Source organism: Phasianus colchicus, chromosome 20 (genome assembly GCF_987193195.1).
Source record: "Phasianus colchicus chromosome 20, bPhaCol1.hap1.1, whole genome shotgun sequence".
Lineage (NCBI taxonomy): Eukaryota > Metazoa > Chordata > Aves > Galliformes > Phasianidae > Phasianus > Phasianus colchicus.
Window position 1 is genome coordinate 3,453,287 of NC_143455.1, and position 20,544 is coordinate 3,473,830.

Genomic DNA, 20,544 nt, shown 5'->3' on the forward strand with positions numbered 1-20,544 from the left:
GTGGTCTGGACGGCCTGCCTGGTTGAAGAGGCCAGTGAATGTTTATCATTTGAATTTACTCAGAATGGCTAAAGAAAGACATACTTGAAGCAACAACAGCTTTGAATAATATCCTTTAGCTCGGATTATTGACTTAATTTCCTTTGCTTCAACTAAACATATGAATGAAGTAAAACAAAACAACCAGCTCAGTGTAAATTGTGCGTGTTTATAATTGTAATTGTGCGTGCCTCTGGATGGAAGGCAGACAGCCCAGCTGATAGCTGTATAATGAGCTTTGCTGATCCTGCAGCATCTGCAAGCCATGTAGAACTCGACAGGAGTGAGCCAATGTTCTACAGAAGGGACATGTTTGATAGGAATGCAAGCAGTCGGAGTGCCTGTCTGACTGAAAGGTGATGGAGATCACAGCCTCCCACTGACAGAAACACATCTGGGCTTGTTTAGAAATCCCTGCTGGCTTTTCATGTGAAATAAAGTTCTTTTCATTCTCCCATCCTTCAGCAAATTGTTTTCCTACTCAGAATGGACACTGCAGAACAGGAAACACGAATTTTGTTGATTACAAACGTACAAATTCTGGGTTATTTTCAGTGCCCGATGTTGCCTTCTGTTTGTATTGCTGTATTTCTTTACCCATTTGGCATTGCTTGCATTGTATGCACCTATGTATGTACCTATTTAGCTGGAAGTAAATCCAGATGTTACCTAAGACTTCTAAAAATTTTTCTACAAAGTTTGGTGGAGAGTCACTTGAAAGGAGTTTTATTTACTAATTATTTTTTATTTTCCTGTCCTATTACAAAGACCTATTTTGTGACTTAAAAAAAAAAAATGTATTCAATGTTATCTTCCCTATTTGCACACACCTAGGAGACAGAAACAGACTGAATATACTTTGTTTTTTCTGAATGTAGTCTGTTTTTCTAAAAAAATTAAATATACTTTTGCAGTTAGATTCAAATATTTTTTGCTATTCTTTGTCTGACATGACACTAGTGAAAAATATCCTGAAAAATGTTGGTTTTATTATTATTATTATTAATGATTATATAATGTACAACTGGATAAAATAATTGAACATTTAATTGTCTAATATTAAAGTTGTTGAACAAATTGTTTTCCCTCTTCTTCCATGAACTCAGGCAGAGCAAAACTAAACTTCAGGGCATTGTATCTGTAAAACTGTTGATGAATAAATAAATGCATAAGTGAATAATATTTTTTTTCTTTTAAGGATAAAAGTCATTCTGGTTAAGAGTTCATCATTTTCAAGCATTAGAGAATAAAAATGTATTTGTTATTGTTTTTTTTTTTTTTTAAAGGGCATTTTCCATTTTTTGTGGTCATAGTGTTCCTTCTTAAGCTGGATTTTACAGTATATAATATATATAATAGTGATGATCTCAACGATAGCCTAAGACTCAGTTCTGTAGTCTTGTTAGTTTTGCCACTAGAGTTTGAATGGCGTAGTGTTTTGTTAGGGGAAACCTTTGCTGTCAAGTTGCCTGCTCGAAAAAGCATAGCATTGAATACATAATACATAATTTGGTTTGAATGATTTAAGTCAAATAAGTTATTGTTCATCTTTGTGTATGCATGAGTTGCTGAAATTTATCTGTTGTGCTGGATCATGTAGTTGGAATATTTTAGCATGAGAGGCTATGTTGTATAGTGTAAGAGACAAAAGTGACCTCATTCTATGCACTTTAATTCCTTTCTTATTGATGAATTTTGCGTTATTGCTTTGTAGGTACTAAGCAAGATGAGATCTAAGAGTTATAATTAATTCTTAAGGTAGTAAACAAATTCAGTCAAAATATAACTATTGTGTATGAAAACCACATTTCAATTTTAAAAATAGCTGTACACTTAGTTTACAAAGAAAATTGTTGTTCTTCTTACAGAAGATAGGATATATGTTTTGCTATAACACATACTTGATGAATTCTTGATACAGTTTGTCAAAGTTTTGAAGCAAATCCCTTTATCATAGAGGTTGAAAAATCAGATTTTTCTTTTCCACTATGTTGGCTTTGAGAATGGTTAACATCTCTCATATTTATTACTAAACTTATCTTAAATGCAGCATACAGACTAATGCTTTTGACAGTAAATCTCCTCCTGCACTTACAAACTTGCATGCTGCAAGAATCAGTTTCAATATTACATTGCTTTGTCTTTAACCTTAATTTGTATTAAATAGTTGGATCTAATTCTGTTACTTTTAATCACCACATAAGAAAGCCAGAGTTGATACTCAGATGGAAGAAATATGAAACCAAAATGGAAAAGAATATAGGTAGAGTACTCAGGAGGTTAAACTTAGGGAGGAAAATCTGTGCTAAAATGGGTTATTTTAATAGACTAAAGCAATAGTGCAGAAAATATATAATTTTAAAGAGATTTTTCCTATCTGTTCAAAGAAGGATAGGAGGTTTATTAAGTTCTTTCAAGGCAACCCCTCTTGTCATGTGAAAATAAAGCAGATACATTCATGATACAAGTGAAAGAAGCATAAACCTCAAACTTACATCTAGATAGTGTTTCAAAGCCAAGTCAATACTAATGTGTTTTGTGTGTGTATCTTGGGGGTTTTATTGCTTTTGCTTAGAATTTCATAATTTCTCAAATACTACTTTTTGTGCTTATAAAACATGTTGTACTGGGAGATCTAGAGACAGAGGGCCTGTACTTAGCAACAAAACTACATACAGCTCAGACTGCAAAGAATGCCTGTGAAGAAAATGAAGAACATTTTGAGTTGAGGATGTTATTAGCTGTATCTCTTATTGGTGTGTCTACCTTATAAATGTTTACTTCTTGTTGCTGACTGTTGTTCTGCCATTTACTCCTCTGTTGGCCTTCTTTCCCACATGCATATGTGCTTTCCTTTTATATATTTTAAAGAAGGCACTGAAAGTTTACTTAGAAAAAATTCAGGGGAGTGGTTTTCTGTGTATCTTAATCTATTGAGATTGAAGCAAAGTAGCAGATGAAAATAAGAATGCCTTTTTAAAATGATCTTTCTCATTTTCAGTTCCACTTGCTCGTGGGCACTGATGAAGTTAGATGCAAATGCGTTATTTCTGTGCTTGAAAGAAACCAAGCAATGGTCACAGTGACTTTCATATTTGTTCCATTTGTAAGTCTGAGTACAAGCCAGTAAAATGATGTTAATTTAACAGCATATTCTAATGTGTGTCTGAATACTGTACTGTGACCCTTTTTATATTCAGTAACAGTGTGCTATTTATTTCAGGATGATGTGATGATGCCACAGCGGGTTAGACTGCAGTACGAAGCTGCCATTCAACACCCAAACAGTGTGAGTACTTTCTTGTGTATTTTTGTGCTTTTCTTTTACAGAATGCTGGACATATCTTTAAAAGGATATGAAAATTTTGCGGTAGGGCTGGTGGAGGCAAAGCAACACCCAGTGTATTCTTTTCCTTCATTTTTAATCCTTGCACTGAATCGTAACTTTGAACTTCTTCTGTTTTTGTTGTTTAGAAAATCAAATGTCATTATGGCAGTGATATTCTTTTTCAGATAAGTACATGGGTTTCCCTAGTGTATGTAACTTTAAAAAAGGAGAATGGCTTTTTTTTGGTATGACCCTACTAGGTAATGTGAAATGTTACCAAAACATTGGCTACGGATATGCTTTAACTATTTTAAATGTTTAAGAAACTGTGAGGAATGTACGGGTTGTTATCCTTAATAAGCTAACCTACAGTTAAATTGATGTTTTTCCCTATGACTGCAAAAGAAAATGTTAGGTAGAATGCCATTTTATTCTTGTGAAATGAACACTCAAAAATGATCCGTGAGTTAACTGGCTTATGATCTGTGTGGTTTTGATATTAAATTAATTTCTGTTATAAGGACCTTTTGAGAGAATTTGTGTATTATGTTCTCCTTACCTGAAAATAATAAAAATGATTTTCAATGCCAATTACTTTGTTTGTTGATGCTACTGACATAAATTCCCTTATAAACTTGAAGTCTGAATTTGTATTCCTGTCAACAATGTTTGGCAAAAATTAACATAAGTGAAGAAAATTTCATGAGAAAATGTCAGATATTAAAGCAGTGTGCAAGACAGTTCTGGTAAAGAAAAGTCACTTGACCCCTGTCAAAAAGGCATTTTCTGCAGATCTCCTAACAAAATAGGCAATTTTCAGGTTATCGCTGTCTGGGAATTAAATATCTTTCAAACCTTTTCTCCCAGAGACACTTACTTCAAAGTAGAGATTACTGTGGTTGTTTCAGCTAAGAAATGCCTGCCAAACAACCTGCTAGTTAGTGGTGGGATGTGTACCTGCTCATTGGAACACCTGCGTTAGGTCTCTATGAAATCTGATAACCCTTACGATGTAATTTATGAAATTATAGTTTTAGTAGCACCTGAGAAGCAGCTATGAACATAATAAAAAAATACATGGAAGGTTGTTTTTGTTCTGATATGAATCAGTTAATTTATTTCTGTAGTGAAATGCCAAAAAACTGGAGAGACAAGTTGATCCAGTTGTGGAAACTGGTGTTAAGAGCTGTTTTATTTCTTGCTTGTATGACTTCTGTGTGCATCTACTGAGACGTTTTTAATTAGGCTAATTTCAACTAGACAATTTGTGGTCTATTTAGAAAACACTTCAACTGTTTTGTTTATGTTGTTATAGTTTAGTATCTAACAACATTCAGTGTGAGTTGTTAAATGGGAATCAAGTAAACAGTAAATGAGTGTATGAATAGATGGAGAGTATGTCTTCATTACATGTTTTAACACAGACTTGTTCTTTGCATGCTCTCAGCTAATCTAAAGTTATAGTCCAGTTTTAGGATGGTATTATTTGTCTATTTCTGAAGCTTACTAAAATGGTAAGCTTAAGCCTTAATGAAATGGGTAAGACATACATGTTCCTTGTACAGCAGCCTATCTTATGCATTTCTCTCTCAACCTTCTACTAAATCATAGGATTTCCATGCAGCTTTGTAGGCAATGACCTCCTTTCTTTTTTTCTTTTAAAATTCTGTTGTTTTTTATTTTCTGTTATTTCCTACCTTACATAATATCTAAATGTAAAGATTTTCCTGTTTTGTGTTCTTGAACCCTAAGAAGGCAAAAATAAATACGTTGGAATTGCAGGCTACGTATTTTCTGTGTTACAGGTATAGAAAATATTTGTAATACTTATGTGAAGAATACCTTCTGCATTCATGCTGTTTTCCAGAATTCTAGCTCAAAGACTTGAAAAAGAGAGAACATCTCCAGCTCTTTCTGCTGAGCACATTAGTGTGGTCCAAGGACCCCTGATAGTTCTGTTGTAGCTTCAGCTACCATGAGAAAAGATTTGAGAACATTCTGTCCACAGATGTTCTGACCATAAGTATAGACTGCCTTACCCTGACTTGAAGTCTGGTCAATAAACAGTGGCACCAAAAATATTAGATGCCTTTGCAATGATTTTCCAGCCAGCTGTTGTTCAAAGAAATTGGTGTCTCTCAGCTTGCCCCCAGGAGCAGGTAGCAGAGTAATGCTGCAGCATCTCCTAGCTTTATCATCCAATTTCCTGTATTGGGGACTATTTAATCATGCTTCTAAAAAGACAGAACAAAAATTTCTCTCCACTTTCTTAAGCTATTGTTATCTTCAGAACTTAAAAAAAATAATAATAATCCTATATGACAGAGATGTCCTGTTGTTAGAAACGTTTATGCTGGAGGATTTGGGATCTGAAAATGCAAATTACAAATACATTATGGTTTTATTAAATGCAGCTTTCTAGAACCACTATCATCCTGATCTCTGGTGAATATACGAATATATTATATTATGTCAAAGTTCTGTTGACAGAGTTTCTATAAACAGAAGACTCTCAGAGGATAGACATTTTTGAGACTTTTGCATATTTTTACCACAAGTCTTAAACTCTGTCTCAGTATAAATACCTACCCTTTTGCAGTTTGGCAGCTGGCTATTGTTAATATAATAGCCACCAACTTATGGCACTACCTATGCATTTAGGTTATGCAGCATGTGCCTTCAAATTGCCTATAAAATCTTGCACAAGTGTTGATTTATCCCTAGAAACAGTATCTATTCCATTTATTGACCTTATTCCATGTATCCAGGATTACTGTCACAGATCATGTATGCTCATTAGTGAGTGAGAAGATTCGAGTCCTGTCTTCTTTAGTTCTGAGAAATTCAAGCAGTGATATCTTATTTTACTTAGTGTTCTTCCGGAGAAAGTCCAACTTTGTGTACATTCTAGTGTTCCCTTAAGTAAAGCTTTTGAGTTTGGAGTAGCCCAAGAAATGTGCTCTTCCAATATGCTTGCCCAAACCACACACACATGCATATAGATATAAAGGATGCAGTCTTTCACACTTACAATCACATTTATTCTTTTACTGAATATAGGCAGAGAAGTCTCTTTGAAGAATTCTCAGGGCTTTTTGTTTCAAGACAGAGGAGATTGTTATCTGAATCTGCTCCCAGGCTGTCTTGTTGCAGAGTGCTCATATCTCGACCTGCTATGGGCATGCCAAGGTGACATGAATGATATGATTTTAATAAAATCTTGAAGAGCTCAAATAGCATTGGAAAACTTCTCATGGATGAAGAATTTCCTAGAAATGCATAGGTACCTGGCAATGCTTTGCCAGGCTACTGTGCTACTGTAGCACTTGGAGAACTCTTCCAGTGTTTTGATTTTCCTAAGGATTCTGTATATTGGAGAGGGTAAAGGGATGCTAAAATCAGATATGCTGTTCACACTCAAAATCCACTGACCTTCTCATCTGTCTTAGAGCCATACTAGATGTTTTTCAAGCAGTGGATTGTCTTAGCATGGTGAGGTGTTAACCTTACTCCTCCTCTCACCTCTGTTTTTTTTTTTTGAGTATACATGTAACCCCACAGCACATCTGTGCTCTTCCTGACCGCCTCCTATGTCTTCTCAATAGCTGGCATTACAATGTAGGCAAAGGAAATAGTTATTTCCTTTTCTTTTCACTAGCAGTGAATCTGTACCAGTGTCAGAGTGAAAACCTTTCTTGTTTTAAAAAGATTGCTAGCTCTTTCTCAAACTTGTAGGATACTTAGGCACAAGAGAGAAAATTGAGTGTACCATTTGTATCTTCTCAATAAAAAGTCCTCACTGCTTTGCATTTCTACAGCAAATATTTGGCGTATGCTGTAACTTGGATTGAGGTCAATATCTGTAATGCCTAAGGCAATTTTCACTTATAGCATTATCTGAATCTGTTAAACAACTGACTAAATTGTAAGTATCTTTGGTTAATGTGACCTGAAGGTGGTGGATTGGACTGAGTGAACTGGGACAATTTATGACACACTAGTAGCTCACAGACCTGCTCATCTGCCTCTGGGTAAAGAAATGTTGCACAGTCAGTGAAAGAATCAGAGTACTGAACAAGTGAATGAGGTACCTGAGCTTGGTCCTCTTTTTTAGGCACAACTCCAGGCCATAGCATTGCATGTCTTCTTCACCATCCCCTTTGAATGTCAGAAATTAACTCAACTTAGAAATAAAGTCTTTTTTTTCCTTTTTAAATTTTTCCCACTTTTTTTCCTTTGGTCTGACACATACCTTTCCTGATATTGAAAGTTATATTCTAACAGATAAGGTTTTTGTAGTTGTTGTATATTTTACTCGCCTAGGCCTGTTGCACATTTCTATTACATGTTTGAAAGACCTTTTTCCCTTCTCCACTTTCTTTATCTAACACTCATTCAGCCCTATGCATCTGGTTAGACATCACTAACCTGAATGTTCTTGCAGCAGATAAAAACAATCACTTCATTTTCTTTTGTGCCTAAAAGGATCTGCTTTCATTGCTTATATCAGTCCTTTTAGCTTCCACCTTTTTCATTTGAACTGATATCTGAAATTGCAAGACTTTCTCAGGAGCAGAGAAGTGTACAATCAAATGAGTAGATCATCTCTTTTAAGTATAATTGAAATGAATAGTTCTAGTGGTAGATAATGTGAAAGAGAACTTTTAATATCAGCATTGTTTGTTTTTATGGTTGTCATAATAATGAGATTTGATTCTTTTTCAAAATACTAAAGGATTACAATGTTTCAAGTATTTTTGCATTAGTAAGAGACGGGGTTTTTATATGTTAATCCATGAGGGCACTGGGAATGGCTTCAAAAATACTGAGGGTTGTTTTGTTCTGATTGTAACAGGATTAAAAGGCATTCTTATATGATCTGTCAGAGAGTCCTATCTTTTAGATGTGGCTCTTTTCCTTGGAAGGAGGGTGGTACTTCTAGGTAGTTTGGCACAGTACCTACACACATTCTTCCTTGTCAGAGCAGCTCTGTAAGTCAGTGTGCTCTGACTGTGTAGTACACAAAAAGAATACGATATGTATGTAAATAGTGTGTTCTAAGTGGCTTTGCTTTGCAGAATAGTTAAGACACAGAATCACCAAGGTTGGAAAAGACCTACAAGATCATCCAGTCCAAATATCACCAATAGCTCTCACTAAACCATATCCCTCAACACAATATCCAAACGTTCCTTGAACATGTTCTCATCTATTTTATGTCAGGTATAACTACACAGGTAGAAACTCCTGTGATAGAGATCTAGTGCAGCATCACTCCTTACAATGCTGCCTGGTTCAGCAGAATTTTTCACTGATGCATTTTATTGAGCAGCTATGCCCTAATATATTAACAAGGCTTTTTGTTCCTGCTTATTATCAGAAACCTGGAATAAAAGCAGGAAATTGTTTTATTTATTTTGTTCCAGGTGAGGCTGCTTTGTGATGAAAGGAGAGAGTGAGATAAGAAATAAAAACAGGAAAAAAACAACAAAGAGGGAGATCACCTTATACACTGGCAGTCAGCAACAGCATTTTGGGGATAATGGCAATCCTCAGTGTGTCGTAATTACATTCCAGATGCCAACAAAATTGGTCACTTCTTAAAGCCTTTTGTTTGCTGTATGTTCTTGTTAGTCTAATTTGGAGTAGTCCTGAAAATAACAGATAGCCTTCAGACTGCATGCTGTGCCTTGCTGGTACTTTCTCTTGAAGAAGTCAAAATGATTAGTATACATCTGATAATTACTTTGCACTTAGACAAGGATTTACTCTAATAGAAAAGGTAGCCTTGTTTGTTTGCTACAGCAAATAGTCTTCTGTCACCAAGCGCCAATTGCAATTGAGAAGCTCTAAATCTCATATGGATTTTCATAGAATTGCATATCGTATTAATTTTCTCCCCTATGCCAGAAACCATGAAAATGCCAATTGTACAAGACTTTAGTAAACTCGTTAGGAAGTGTCCTGAAATCTACATGTGCTCATGGACTGTTCAGTTTATTTGGATCAGAGTATGACATTACACAGTGAAAATTTGTGCTGTATTAGTAGGAAATCTTTATGGAGCGAGTTTAGCACAGTGAAGCTTTCTTTAGATAAGAGCTCCATAGCTGTGACTAGAGCAGTGCTGAACCTGACCTAATATTTCCTACAACAGTACTGGCACTGCTTAGATCTGCTCTCACAGTGGCTTCACAACTTCTAGTCAGCTTGGAATGTTGGCAGACTATTTTTTTAGCCTATAATAGATTTTACAGACTTATTCTAAGGAGCTTTGGGCTAGGTGTTGTTTAACTGAAGTAGCACGATGGAGTGGACAAGGACTTCAGTCAAGAAGAAGAAAAAGAAGCAGATTTGTCTCTGGAGTGGCCTCACCATTCCTCATCTACTCTGTTCTGTAGTCTGAACCTTTTTATTCCTGAGAGATTACCTTTTCTCAAATTAGTGTTTTAGTCAGAACTATAAAAAGAGGTAAGTAGGATCTTGTATGTAATTTTGCAGGTGTGAAAAGATAATTAGCATATGCGAAGCTTCACTAAACTGTCATTAAACATAATTACATAATGTTGAAATACTACCTCTCTAGTATGATAGAAAAGCCCCTTTAAACTCCATCCTTCCTGTGTGTAACAAGTTAATGGTTGTTGGTAATCTCTCATTGTGTCATGTCTTCTATTGAAGTCCAGGTTTTACCAATCTCCTTTTAATTGTTTCATCTTCCACTAGTTGCAGGTAGTTTAGCAGATTATTCTTTGATAAATACTTTTATTTTGGACATAAACATGATTAAGATCTTAATTGTATAGAGCATGAGTAATCTTTGTTTTCCCTTGGTTAATTTGCATCAGCTCTTCTGCCTCCCTTACTCAGCAGATTTGAGACAGATCAGTACGTATTGCCCAGACATGTCCTAGCAAGCAGTGCACATAGAGTTTAGCTTTAGTATAAGCTTTAGTTCACGTAACAGCTTTCAGAAAGAAATTAATTGAGAACTGGGAGTCTCACTGCATAGGTGAATAGATCGAATTTGTTTGCTTAACCCTCTTAGTAGGAATTTGCCCCACTAAATGGGCTTAAGTAGATTTGTGGAGTCTGGTTCCTCTTTGGTGTGAAGAGAGGGGGAAATGAAACTGTATTCCTGAGGTGATTACTTACAGTTGTCTAAAATCAGTTCATTTTTTATCCAGAAGAAAAAAAATGTACAGAAAAAAATATTTTCATGAAATCTGTAAGAAATCTGTTTGTTAGAACTTTATTACTGCATACCGAGTTCCAGTGTTTTGCACTGCCTGTAACTTTTTTGATCAGCTTATGGAAAATTTAACTCCAAATAAAACTATCTAGTATCAATACTTAAAAATACATACAGATAAAAATATACATCTGTGACTTTGCCAAAATGTTAATGGTGGTTTTTAAAGATTATCTATAGTATTTCAGTAATGTTTTCTGTTATGAAGGGTGGAAGACTAGAGCAGCAGTTTGAAGATTTTCTTCTGTAGTGGTGGCATTGTAGTTCTTTTAAGAAAAGAAAATTGGATTTATTTTTCTGTTCTGAAGGAGATGAAAATTGTTTCTTTGACAATGAGAGTATTATTTTTAAGGTGGTTTTCATTAATTGGGCCTTTCCACATATATCGCCCAGATTGCTGGAGTTCAGTGTGTCTTTGCTTTTTATTAGGCACCTTCCTTTTTTTTTTTAATTTTGTATTTCAGAAAAAGAACACAGCATATTTTCGAAGTCATTGTCACTTTAAGCCTGTTGTACATTTTATCAAATACTCAAAATGACAAACATCCCAACTTGTACCACTTTGTAATTAAATTTGCTTTTAGTGTGGCCTCCACGTGTCAATAAACCCATCAAATGGTTGTTATTGGAGTTTAATATTCATGAAGGTCTGACTGCTGTGTAAGCTTTCGGCATGTTTCATTTTTAAAACTGACCCGAAGTGTGAAACATATGAAAAGCAAAATCCCCTACTCCTCATGTTAAATATTTAACTGTGGTAATAACTATTATTAATCCAATCACACTTTGTGGAGCTACATGTACAAATTGGTTTTAAAATTGAAACTGTGCAAACATATTGCTCTTTATGACTGTTCCTAAGCCTTATGCAAAGAACTGCTTGTATAAATACTTTGTCAGGATCCAAAGTGTTCACTTAATTTGCATCAAATTTAGATTAAATGCACAGTAGCCATACTATAGAGGCTGAGCCCTTAGATCTTGTTTATCCCTGCATGGCAGATTTTGAATGAGCACTTCTGAGACCTGGTATTGTTTCCTGCCTAAGCTAGTCATCAAAAATATTGGGGCTTACTCATTCACCTTCAAAAAGGACTTTGAAAACTGCTTTAATTTGCATTCTGAGATAATTTAATGTAGTCTGAAGTTTCATGCTTCCCTGTTCAGACTTGTAGTATTCCTTCAGTGATACTTAAGTTTTTCCAAAATGTGGTGTTGGTACTTTATGAATCCATATGTATGACAACATTCTTTTTAAACATGCTGTGCAGTGCTTGGCTGTACTCATTCTGATTGCAGTGCATTGATTTCTTGGGTTTCATACAAATTCAGTAAAGTAAATTCACACTTGCTTGGTTTTTAATTCTCTTTTTTTAATTGTTGGAAACAAAGCTTGTAATATCCTGTTGTGGACTTTAAACATGAACTGGTGCCAGAGTTTTTAAAAGGGTGCTCTTTAAAAGGGGCTGCCATAAGAACATGAATAAACTGATATTCATCTGGCCTAAGGAACTTCACTGAGCAGTCAGCACTGTCAATGTACTTTATAATTTTTGAGATTACTTTAAATACACTTTTTGTATTTTGTTACCTAATGCAAACCACCTCACAGATTTCATGTGTGTTGAAGAGCATTGCTTCCTCTGTTGGAAATGAAGAGGAAGAAAACAAAGGAAATATATTTTAACCACCTTCTTTCCTGAGTATTCCATATTGGAAAGATTTTAACCACATAAAAGCATTCTTTTCATTTATTTTTTCATTTTGATTATGCTACATAATGGTCACAAGACCCTTCTTAAAGCCATTAGTATCTTCAAACGTTGCATCATTCTACTGCATTAAAATTAAAAGGTCAAAAGACAAATTTACTGTGTTAAATAAAATCTTTTATTACTTGTAACAGTATCAGTTTTAAATCTTGCTCCTAGAAAGATCAAAATGCAGAAATGCTGATGGTTGTATAAATATCTAACTCTAATTTTTCCTGTGCCATGTTAGATTCTTTTACAGTGGAGCAGATATTTAGTTACTGTGATGACCATGTACTTATCTGGGAACTCAATGCCAAGTCTGCTCAGTAAATAGGTATGTTTTGTAAATCCTTCATCTTTTGAGTAGCATGGGATTTTTTTAGACTAATTATTGTTTTGTCTCAATATCCAAATACAGTTTTTCTCGAGTTTAAAAGAAAGATTGTGAATTCTTGTAGCTAATGTTACTTGACAATTATCATAAGAGAAACATGGTTAAATGGCAGTCAAATCAAGCCTAAGCATTAGTGATTGTTATTGATGCTATTTCACTTCTTTTGCAGTTGTTATTATATGGACAGATTCCTACATGGATCTATCACAATTTGATAGCAATATTATCCAGCAATATCCCAAACATATACATCCCATTATATTTATTTTAAATATGGATTTCAGATTTATTAGACTTAGAGCTTTAATTACTTGTTCTAATTAAGAATAGTAAAAAGCAGAACTGGAAATGGAGCTGATAAACTTTTTCAAGACAATCATGCTTCCCTTCTCCAGTATTCTGAAACGGAAATAGATTTAAGCACATAATTCCTAATATTGTCTAACTTTTAATTCTTCCTTTTTTAGTCTTGTAGATGATTCAATGAGCTGTGCAGGATGACAAAACTAAGATGCAGAGAAGAACTTATTAAATCATTCCAGTAGGATTCTTGGGCTTCAGAATTTAAAAGTTGTAAGGAACAGGATGATGGTTAGGCTGTGTAGCAGAAATGTTAAGGCCTAAAACAGTGACTGAGCACCTGGTGGGAAAGCAGGGCCAACTCAGGGGAGCTCAGGTGTGTGCAATGCTGCTGAGTGACTGGAATGGGTGAAGCCAGAATCCACTCCTTCCCAGACCTCATTTAAAGGTCAGCAGTGGAGGTGAGGGTATCTCTTGCTGGAGATAAGAGGTAAGCAGCAGTGTTCCTTCATTTCTACATCTGTGGCTGCTGCATTTGGGCCCATTCTCATTTGCTGTAGCCAAAGACTTTGCCACTTTACTATTTTCATTGCATTACAGGCTGCTAGCCCAGAATATGGTTTTACAAGTCATATAGTGCTGGTGTGTGATCCTTGCTATGCTGCTATGACTTCTAGAAGACCTGAATTCATAGTTTTAGACCTCTGATTAGGAGCCTAGTCATTCTAGGCTCCTTGTATGAACAAAATGAGCATCTCCAAATTGCTCTTCAGATTTTGCAATGAATGAACATTAAGTCCTTGTGATTGTCAGTTTGCATATTGTGTGTATGTATACACACACACAAATATTTGCATATATATGCATTAATGTAGCGAACACTGAGTACATAATATCTTGTAATTTATGTGTCTGTTTCTCTTTGTACAGTTCCCTTTATTATAACACTAGAATGGAAAAAAAATGGATGGTTAAAATTGGCAAGTGATTGATTTTGCGTCCTCGTGTCCTCTGTGGTACAACAGGAGCCTTCTGATCTCTAGATTCTATGCTAAATAAGAAAGATTCTTTGTGCTATAGGAAGTTGTAGCTATTTTAAAAAAAGAAAAGCTACATCTGCAGAAAATGTGTTGTTTTAAATTACTGTCAACTCATTTAATCTCTACTTCCTCTCACCCACTTCTTTTTCCATTTACATGTGCAAGGGAAAACAAAGCACTAAAATGATGAAAATATGAAACCTCTCTATCTGGATATTGTATTCAAAAACAAATACTAGTGAAAAGTTGGGACAAGTTATGGCATGTAATGCCTGCCATTGCTGCTACGTATAGAACACTGAAATTTATACATATTAGGTATGCCAGAAATACTCTTGTACTTCAGTGGAACAATTTTGTAATTCACAGAACAGTGAGTACATGTACTCATAGCACGATTTTGTAACCCGTGCAATAATTCTACCTAATTCATTCCTCTGAATATCAGACCCCTGAATCTTGTACTGATCAACAAGTGGCTGGGTGCTCATTAGATTTGTATGTTATGGCTAACCCTGTGTACTGTGACCAATTCAGAGTATCTGTTTCATAGAGAAGCCCCTGTTTTAATTGCTGGTATTTTTGTACTGGTTTTGCTAGTTTTGTAGTGCTCTAAGTCCTAAAAACTGTGTATTTTAGGCAACTGTGAAATTTAATGGCATAAAACATACATCTGTGACTAATTCTGATTTTCTTAGTTACATGTGCTTCATTAAATTCTTGCCTAATCATCTGAGGTGGTAGTTATTAGAGAAAAGAGATTCAGATGCTAAACCTGGACATACAATGCTATCATTATGTAGGATATCATCATAGGACATCTGAGACCATCCAGGCAGGACTGGCAGATACTGCAGGTCTGGTCTTTCTGTGAAATAGTAGCTGCAGCTGGAGAGGGTCATAGGGTGCTATATATTTCATTTGGCCACTCTTTCTCTCAAAGCTCATTTTATGCTATTTGTATTTTTAAAATTTACTTGTTTGGCTTTTCAGAGTATGGATTTGTTGATAGCTGTAGCAATTGGGGCAGACCAGTAGAATGGGAAAGGCATTATAACAGAGGTGTGAGGACAGAAGGACCACCACAATAGAAAGGCTATAAAGGAAGAGAAAAAGACTACTCATTTGTATCAGAAGATTCTAGGCTTGTGGGGGAGAGATTCCTCACAGAAGGATCTCCAGAGAGAAAACCTTCCCCAGTGGGGGGGTCAGCCCTTAAATGAGGTCCAAGAGAGGTGCAGCCAGGCCCCACTTCTTCCTGTCTCACATGTGAATTGCCTTTACCTGTGCTCCCAGGGCTGACCAGGTCTTTTCTCCAGGTGCTCAATCAGTGGTTCAGGCCATGACTCAACAGTTCCCATACAGTAATTCAGGCAAAATCAGATAACCATTTTATGTTTTTAATATTTCTTATCTATCACAGTTTGTTGCTGCAGTAAATTATAAATTGTGTAGTATTTTCCTGCAGAGAGGTCAGTGCTTATTTGGGTAAACAGCTGAATATCTGTAAGTTAGCTTTATTTTGATAAAGTAGTTGTCTGTCTAGAAAATGAATTACCTCATCTGATGTAGCAGAAAAGATTGGTGTGGCTTTCTGGCTTGATTAGAACTCTGTTGTTTCATGAACAGCTATAGTCCATTGCTATGAGTAAAAAAAAAACCACAAGTACTTATATATACTTTGTACAGTTCATGCTATTCTTTCATATACAAGTTGTGTTAATGCTGCATTTCAACTTGTTTCCACTTGGAGTGTGGTATGTACTGCATTTCTTCCATAACAGTTCTATTCTAGGTAGAGGTATGTACGTGTGTATGGTTGGCATGTAGAACAATATTAATAGTCTTGCCTATCAGATAAAAAAAGGTTGAATATTGGATGAACTCAACTTTAGCGTAGAAATGGGTACTCACAGTATTGTAAAGGATGTTTCTAGTATGGAGAGTTTCTTTTTCTTTCTGGAAGTTTGGGTGGATGTAAAATAGGCCAGAAGTAGTTTTGTCAAAGTGATTTCAAACTTAGGAAAGAATCAATAGTGAAAAACCTTTCACATGAATTTAGAAGTTATAAGGAGGTATTCAGTGAAGATAAAAGAGCTCTGTGAGACATGGAGGAAATGGGAAACTGTGCAGTTGTTTCTGATGCCACACCTTACACAGGGGAACTAGAGGAAGCCGTTTGTACTCTAAATAAACCTGGCTTTGATTGGATGAAAGAAGCTGCTTAAATGAGCCATGCTTTACAGGAGCTCTGTCAAAGGCTTAGGATGTGTTAGTCTGTGTTGTTAATATTTATCTTGCAGCTGTATAAGTCAACCATTCCAATGAAATGTCAGAATCCCACTGAGAGAAAAATGGTACAACTGAAGAAGTCTGGAATTTTTTTGACTAAAGATCAAGGAATACATCTTTAAGATCAGTCTGTAAAACATCTCTGAAGATGATGCTCAAAGCAGTGATGTTAGCTCTGAAAATGAAAAGAACTTAGGAAGTCTTTGTGCTGTGCAAAGCATTTCAGTGTTACAATAGGGTAGAGGGAAGTTTGAACATTTCATTTCTTACAAAACTCTAACTTTGTTATGCACTTGTAATTCTTTTCCTGCTGTGTTGTGAGACCAAAATGCAGCTGTTCTCAATAACATGTATTTACACTGTTACGTATATTTTGCTCTGATGTCACTAATTGAAAAATGTGGATAAATGATGTTTTACAATATTGTCTTCTGTAGGAGGGAGATGATCGCTTATATGTGCTCTGCTCATGGTTTGCTACATCCATGGAAGTCTTACAAAAGTCCAATAGGTGCATGAGCTATGGGTATTTTATTCCTTTGCTTTTAAAGAAAGGAGTTGTCATTTGTTTTCTTTAGAGGAAGAGAAATGAAGACAACAACTCATTTGTTGGTGAATGTACATGGCTTAAAAGTAATTAGAAAGCCTTCTGGAAATAAAAACTTCTGTGTGTATAGACAGCATGTTTAGGTAATTCCAAGTGAAGTTAAAGCCACTACTCTAAACACTTTACTAAAGTCTTTGACATGTCAATCCCTCACTGTGTTCCTCTAATTCCATATGTGAATCAAGTACAGAACTGCTAAATATGTAATGTGATACTATTCTATAGATAATGGTACTATCCAATGTGTAAGGGAGAAGAAATTAGAAAGAAATCTTAACAGGAACTTCATTTGAGGTGCTTAATTCATCTGTGTCTGCCTTTTGGAGCTTAAACTACAGAAGAGTAAGAAAAGTGAAAGGGATGAGGGATGGAGGTGGTGTCGTGAGTATGATATATTAAAGAAGCAGAGTAATAAAGGCATTAAAGTATGTACAGACTCATAAATTTTGGGTTTTAGATTACCTTTTGAGTTGTCTTTATCTTTTCTATCAAACAGCTTTCTCACATTAATTCGTGACATTGATCTTTCTGTTATTCATTTTTGGGTTTCATACTGGATTAGACCATCATATCAATTGCTTCTAGCTTTGTTGGTGATTACAAAAGTGAGATTTTCAGGGTCTTATTTTGAAAATTCAAGTACTAAGAGTCATCAACTGTGTCCTGTTCAGTTGTGGAAATGAACTCTGTTGCTCTGGAGATAAAGCTGTCTAAGCCTTTGCTGTCAATTCTGGACAAGAACACTTCTAGACTCGAAGCCATGAACCTTTGACATTTAAAATACTGCTGAATTCACAGGGACTTTGTGTCACTACAGTAGAAGGGTTACTGTAATGATTATTCTGAGTTTTCATTGGACTAGTTAAAAATATCACTTGTCTTTAGAAACACTGAGTTATAACATCTGATTCTTAAAGGTCAGAGGCAATTCTTGTTACTTTCTGCTTTATTTCTTTATATTTTTTTTCTAGATTAGTAACTTATGCTAGTTTTATTGTCTTTCTAAATGTTAGATTGAGGTTTGCTGTAGAAAATAAAATTGCTATCGATCAACTTTTTTTTTTTTAACCTAGTATTTGATTTGATTTGTGTGCTTGCATGTAAGTCTCTAGATTATTATCCACTCACTCTGTTTCTGTTAGGCATGTCTGCGACAAATCATGGTGAAACTCAATGTAACCCATTGGCTTTTCTGTTCTGGATTTACATCATTGCAATAAGCATAATTCCTAAATTATGCTTGTTTACTGGATGAATATAGTAATTTTATTTTTATCCTCACAGTGTTTTCAGTTCAAAAATTCTCAAAGTATTTTAAGACCTACGTGCAGTAAGTACAGAATAATTGTTACAAGCCTCATTCAGACAAGCAAATAGGAGCAAGCAACGGAATCCTCTATATTGCTGTATGAAAGGAGAAGCAAATTTTGATGAAGAACCATAGTTAAACTCTGAAATTTTCAGAAAGGAGCTGACAGGATCTAATTTACTAACAGTTATTCTGTCTGTCGTCTTTCCTTGAATGTGGAGATAATTGATCACAGTCATTCAGTTTTCTCTGGAAATATAAGGAGCTGAGATTTGAACCAATTGTTCTTGGAGTGGAGGGAATTGCTGTCTTCTGGAGCGCCTGGATTCAATAAGATTGCTTAAACTATTAACAGCACTTATTAAATTGGTTAGATAGGCAGAAATGAATAAAAAAAATACAAAACTCCATCCTCTGCTTCTCATTTAAATTTCAAGTTGGATAGAAAGAGATGACTGCACTTCTTACTTGGCTCTAATTGCAGCACGGGTTCTCAGAAAAACAAGTTTGAGATGTCCTTTTTAACTCTTACCTTGTGAAATCTGTTTTTGGTTTTGTGCTTGTTGATTTTAGGCTGTGACTACTTGAATAAAAAATATTAAGCTTCCATTTGGTATTGTTATAGAATTCCTATTAAGAAAAACATGCTTTGCAATTTTTCCTTACTGACTTTCTTACTTAGTTTTATAAATTCTCTTTGTAAGTTATAAAAAATGAGGACTTGGCTAATGAATGCTAGTTTGATATAAGCATAATGAATGCTAGAATTCTGTAAATAGTTTTCTTAAATAAAAAATAATCCTTACAGAACAGAATATATTCATCTGATCAACTTCTGTGAAGTTTTTGGTTTTTTTGTTTGTTTGTTTTACCTTTGCAATGCCCCCTTTGGAAATGCATCTATGAGTACTGTAATGATAAAAAGGGATTCTGGATTAACCATCTGAAACGGCGTCAGTATCTCTGTAAATCAGGAGAAAATGAAGATCAGTTGTAAGTCAGGAGAAAATTAAATATGAAGTTATCCATAGTAATTTGTAGTCCGCACTGAGGAGAAAAAAATCATATTTGAGAGTTGTTTTATTCTTGTGGGATAAGCCAATCATAATTTCCTTTTCTTTTACCCAAGGTTTTTATTTTGAATGCATTGAATATTAAGCTAAATTGTGCTGTTTCACTGTCAGCAGTCCCTCTGTGAGGCTGATTGCTAGTGGTTTTATTCCCACATCAAATATATTCATAACCATATGCCCAGAACTCTAGCCTGACTATTTCCAACTGCATGGAGTTTAAAGCTCTGTAAATAGACATACCTGAAAGAATTAACTTTGGTTTAGCTTCTTTGTCAGTGTATATGCTTACATGTGTATATGTATTCCTTATGCACACTTATGATGGAAAATGAGCAAATTTTCTATACTGTTCTTGTACAGAACTCAATTATCCCATATTACTGTTGAGAAATGCTGATACGTATGCATTAATGTTAATTCTTAGTGAATGAACAAATCCTCAACAGGAGCTACCCATCAAAATCTGCAAGCAAAATACTAGTTGTAGTATGACAGGAGTGCATGAGTTTGTGTGAAACGTTGTCAGCTTACTTTCCATATATAATTAAGTCCTGTGAAGATTTAGGGTACACTATGGACCATCCGCAGTCTCCTACACAGCTTGCTGCCTGGAGTAGCAAGCAGCAGAGTTCTATATAGCCACACTGCTTAGGTTGAAATCTCTCTCGTGTGTGTTTGTTGCATAGTGGGAGCTGTTTATTACAGTAATAGGTGTTCAGAATCTTAAAGTTCATATTTAATCTGTAAGGCTATAAAACGGTATTAGACAGTAAAATACTGTACTAAGGGGAATATAATACTTGAATGAGCAGTTGTTATCAAAATGAAATTGAATGGTGTAGTTCAGTTAGAAGGGACCAACAAAGATGATCAAATCCAACTGCCTGATCACTTCAAAGCTAACTAACAGTTAAAGCATATTTTTGGAGTATAAAGAATATGCAAAGTTCTACATTGTTCTACCATGAATGAAACTAATCAGAATACAGATCTTTTAACTTATTTTAAATGAGCTGTAAGTAGCATATGATATTATAGCTGATGGCACTATTTGCTAGTGTAATCCAAGTTCTGATTTTTCACTTGCCAAATTTTCTGGCTTCAGCCAAACTATCCTGGGTGAAATCTTGAATTCTAGATATAAGCCTTTGGATTA

General features: G+C 35.2%; 1 protein-coding gene across 9 annotated transcripts in view; it reads left to right on the plus strand.

Annotated features, from left to right (window-relative positions):
• The window catches only part of QTGAL (queuosine-tRNA galactosyltransferase), a 114,925-nt gene that overhangs the window by 15,299 nt on the left and 79,082 nt on the right, over positions 1-20,544 (plus strand). For 8 of the 9 annotated variants that reach the window (XM_090121698.1, XM_090121696.1, XM_090121699.1 and 5 more), the window contains one exon: positions 3,263-3,328. In XM_090121698.1, the coding sequence (XP_089977824.1) occupies positions 3,263-3,328 (66 nt within the window). Of the gene's footprint in view, positions 1-2,069; positions 3,146-3,262; positions 3,329-20,544 lie in introns of those variants that run through there. The other variant, XM_031599169.2, reaches the window with a different exon arrangement.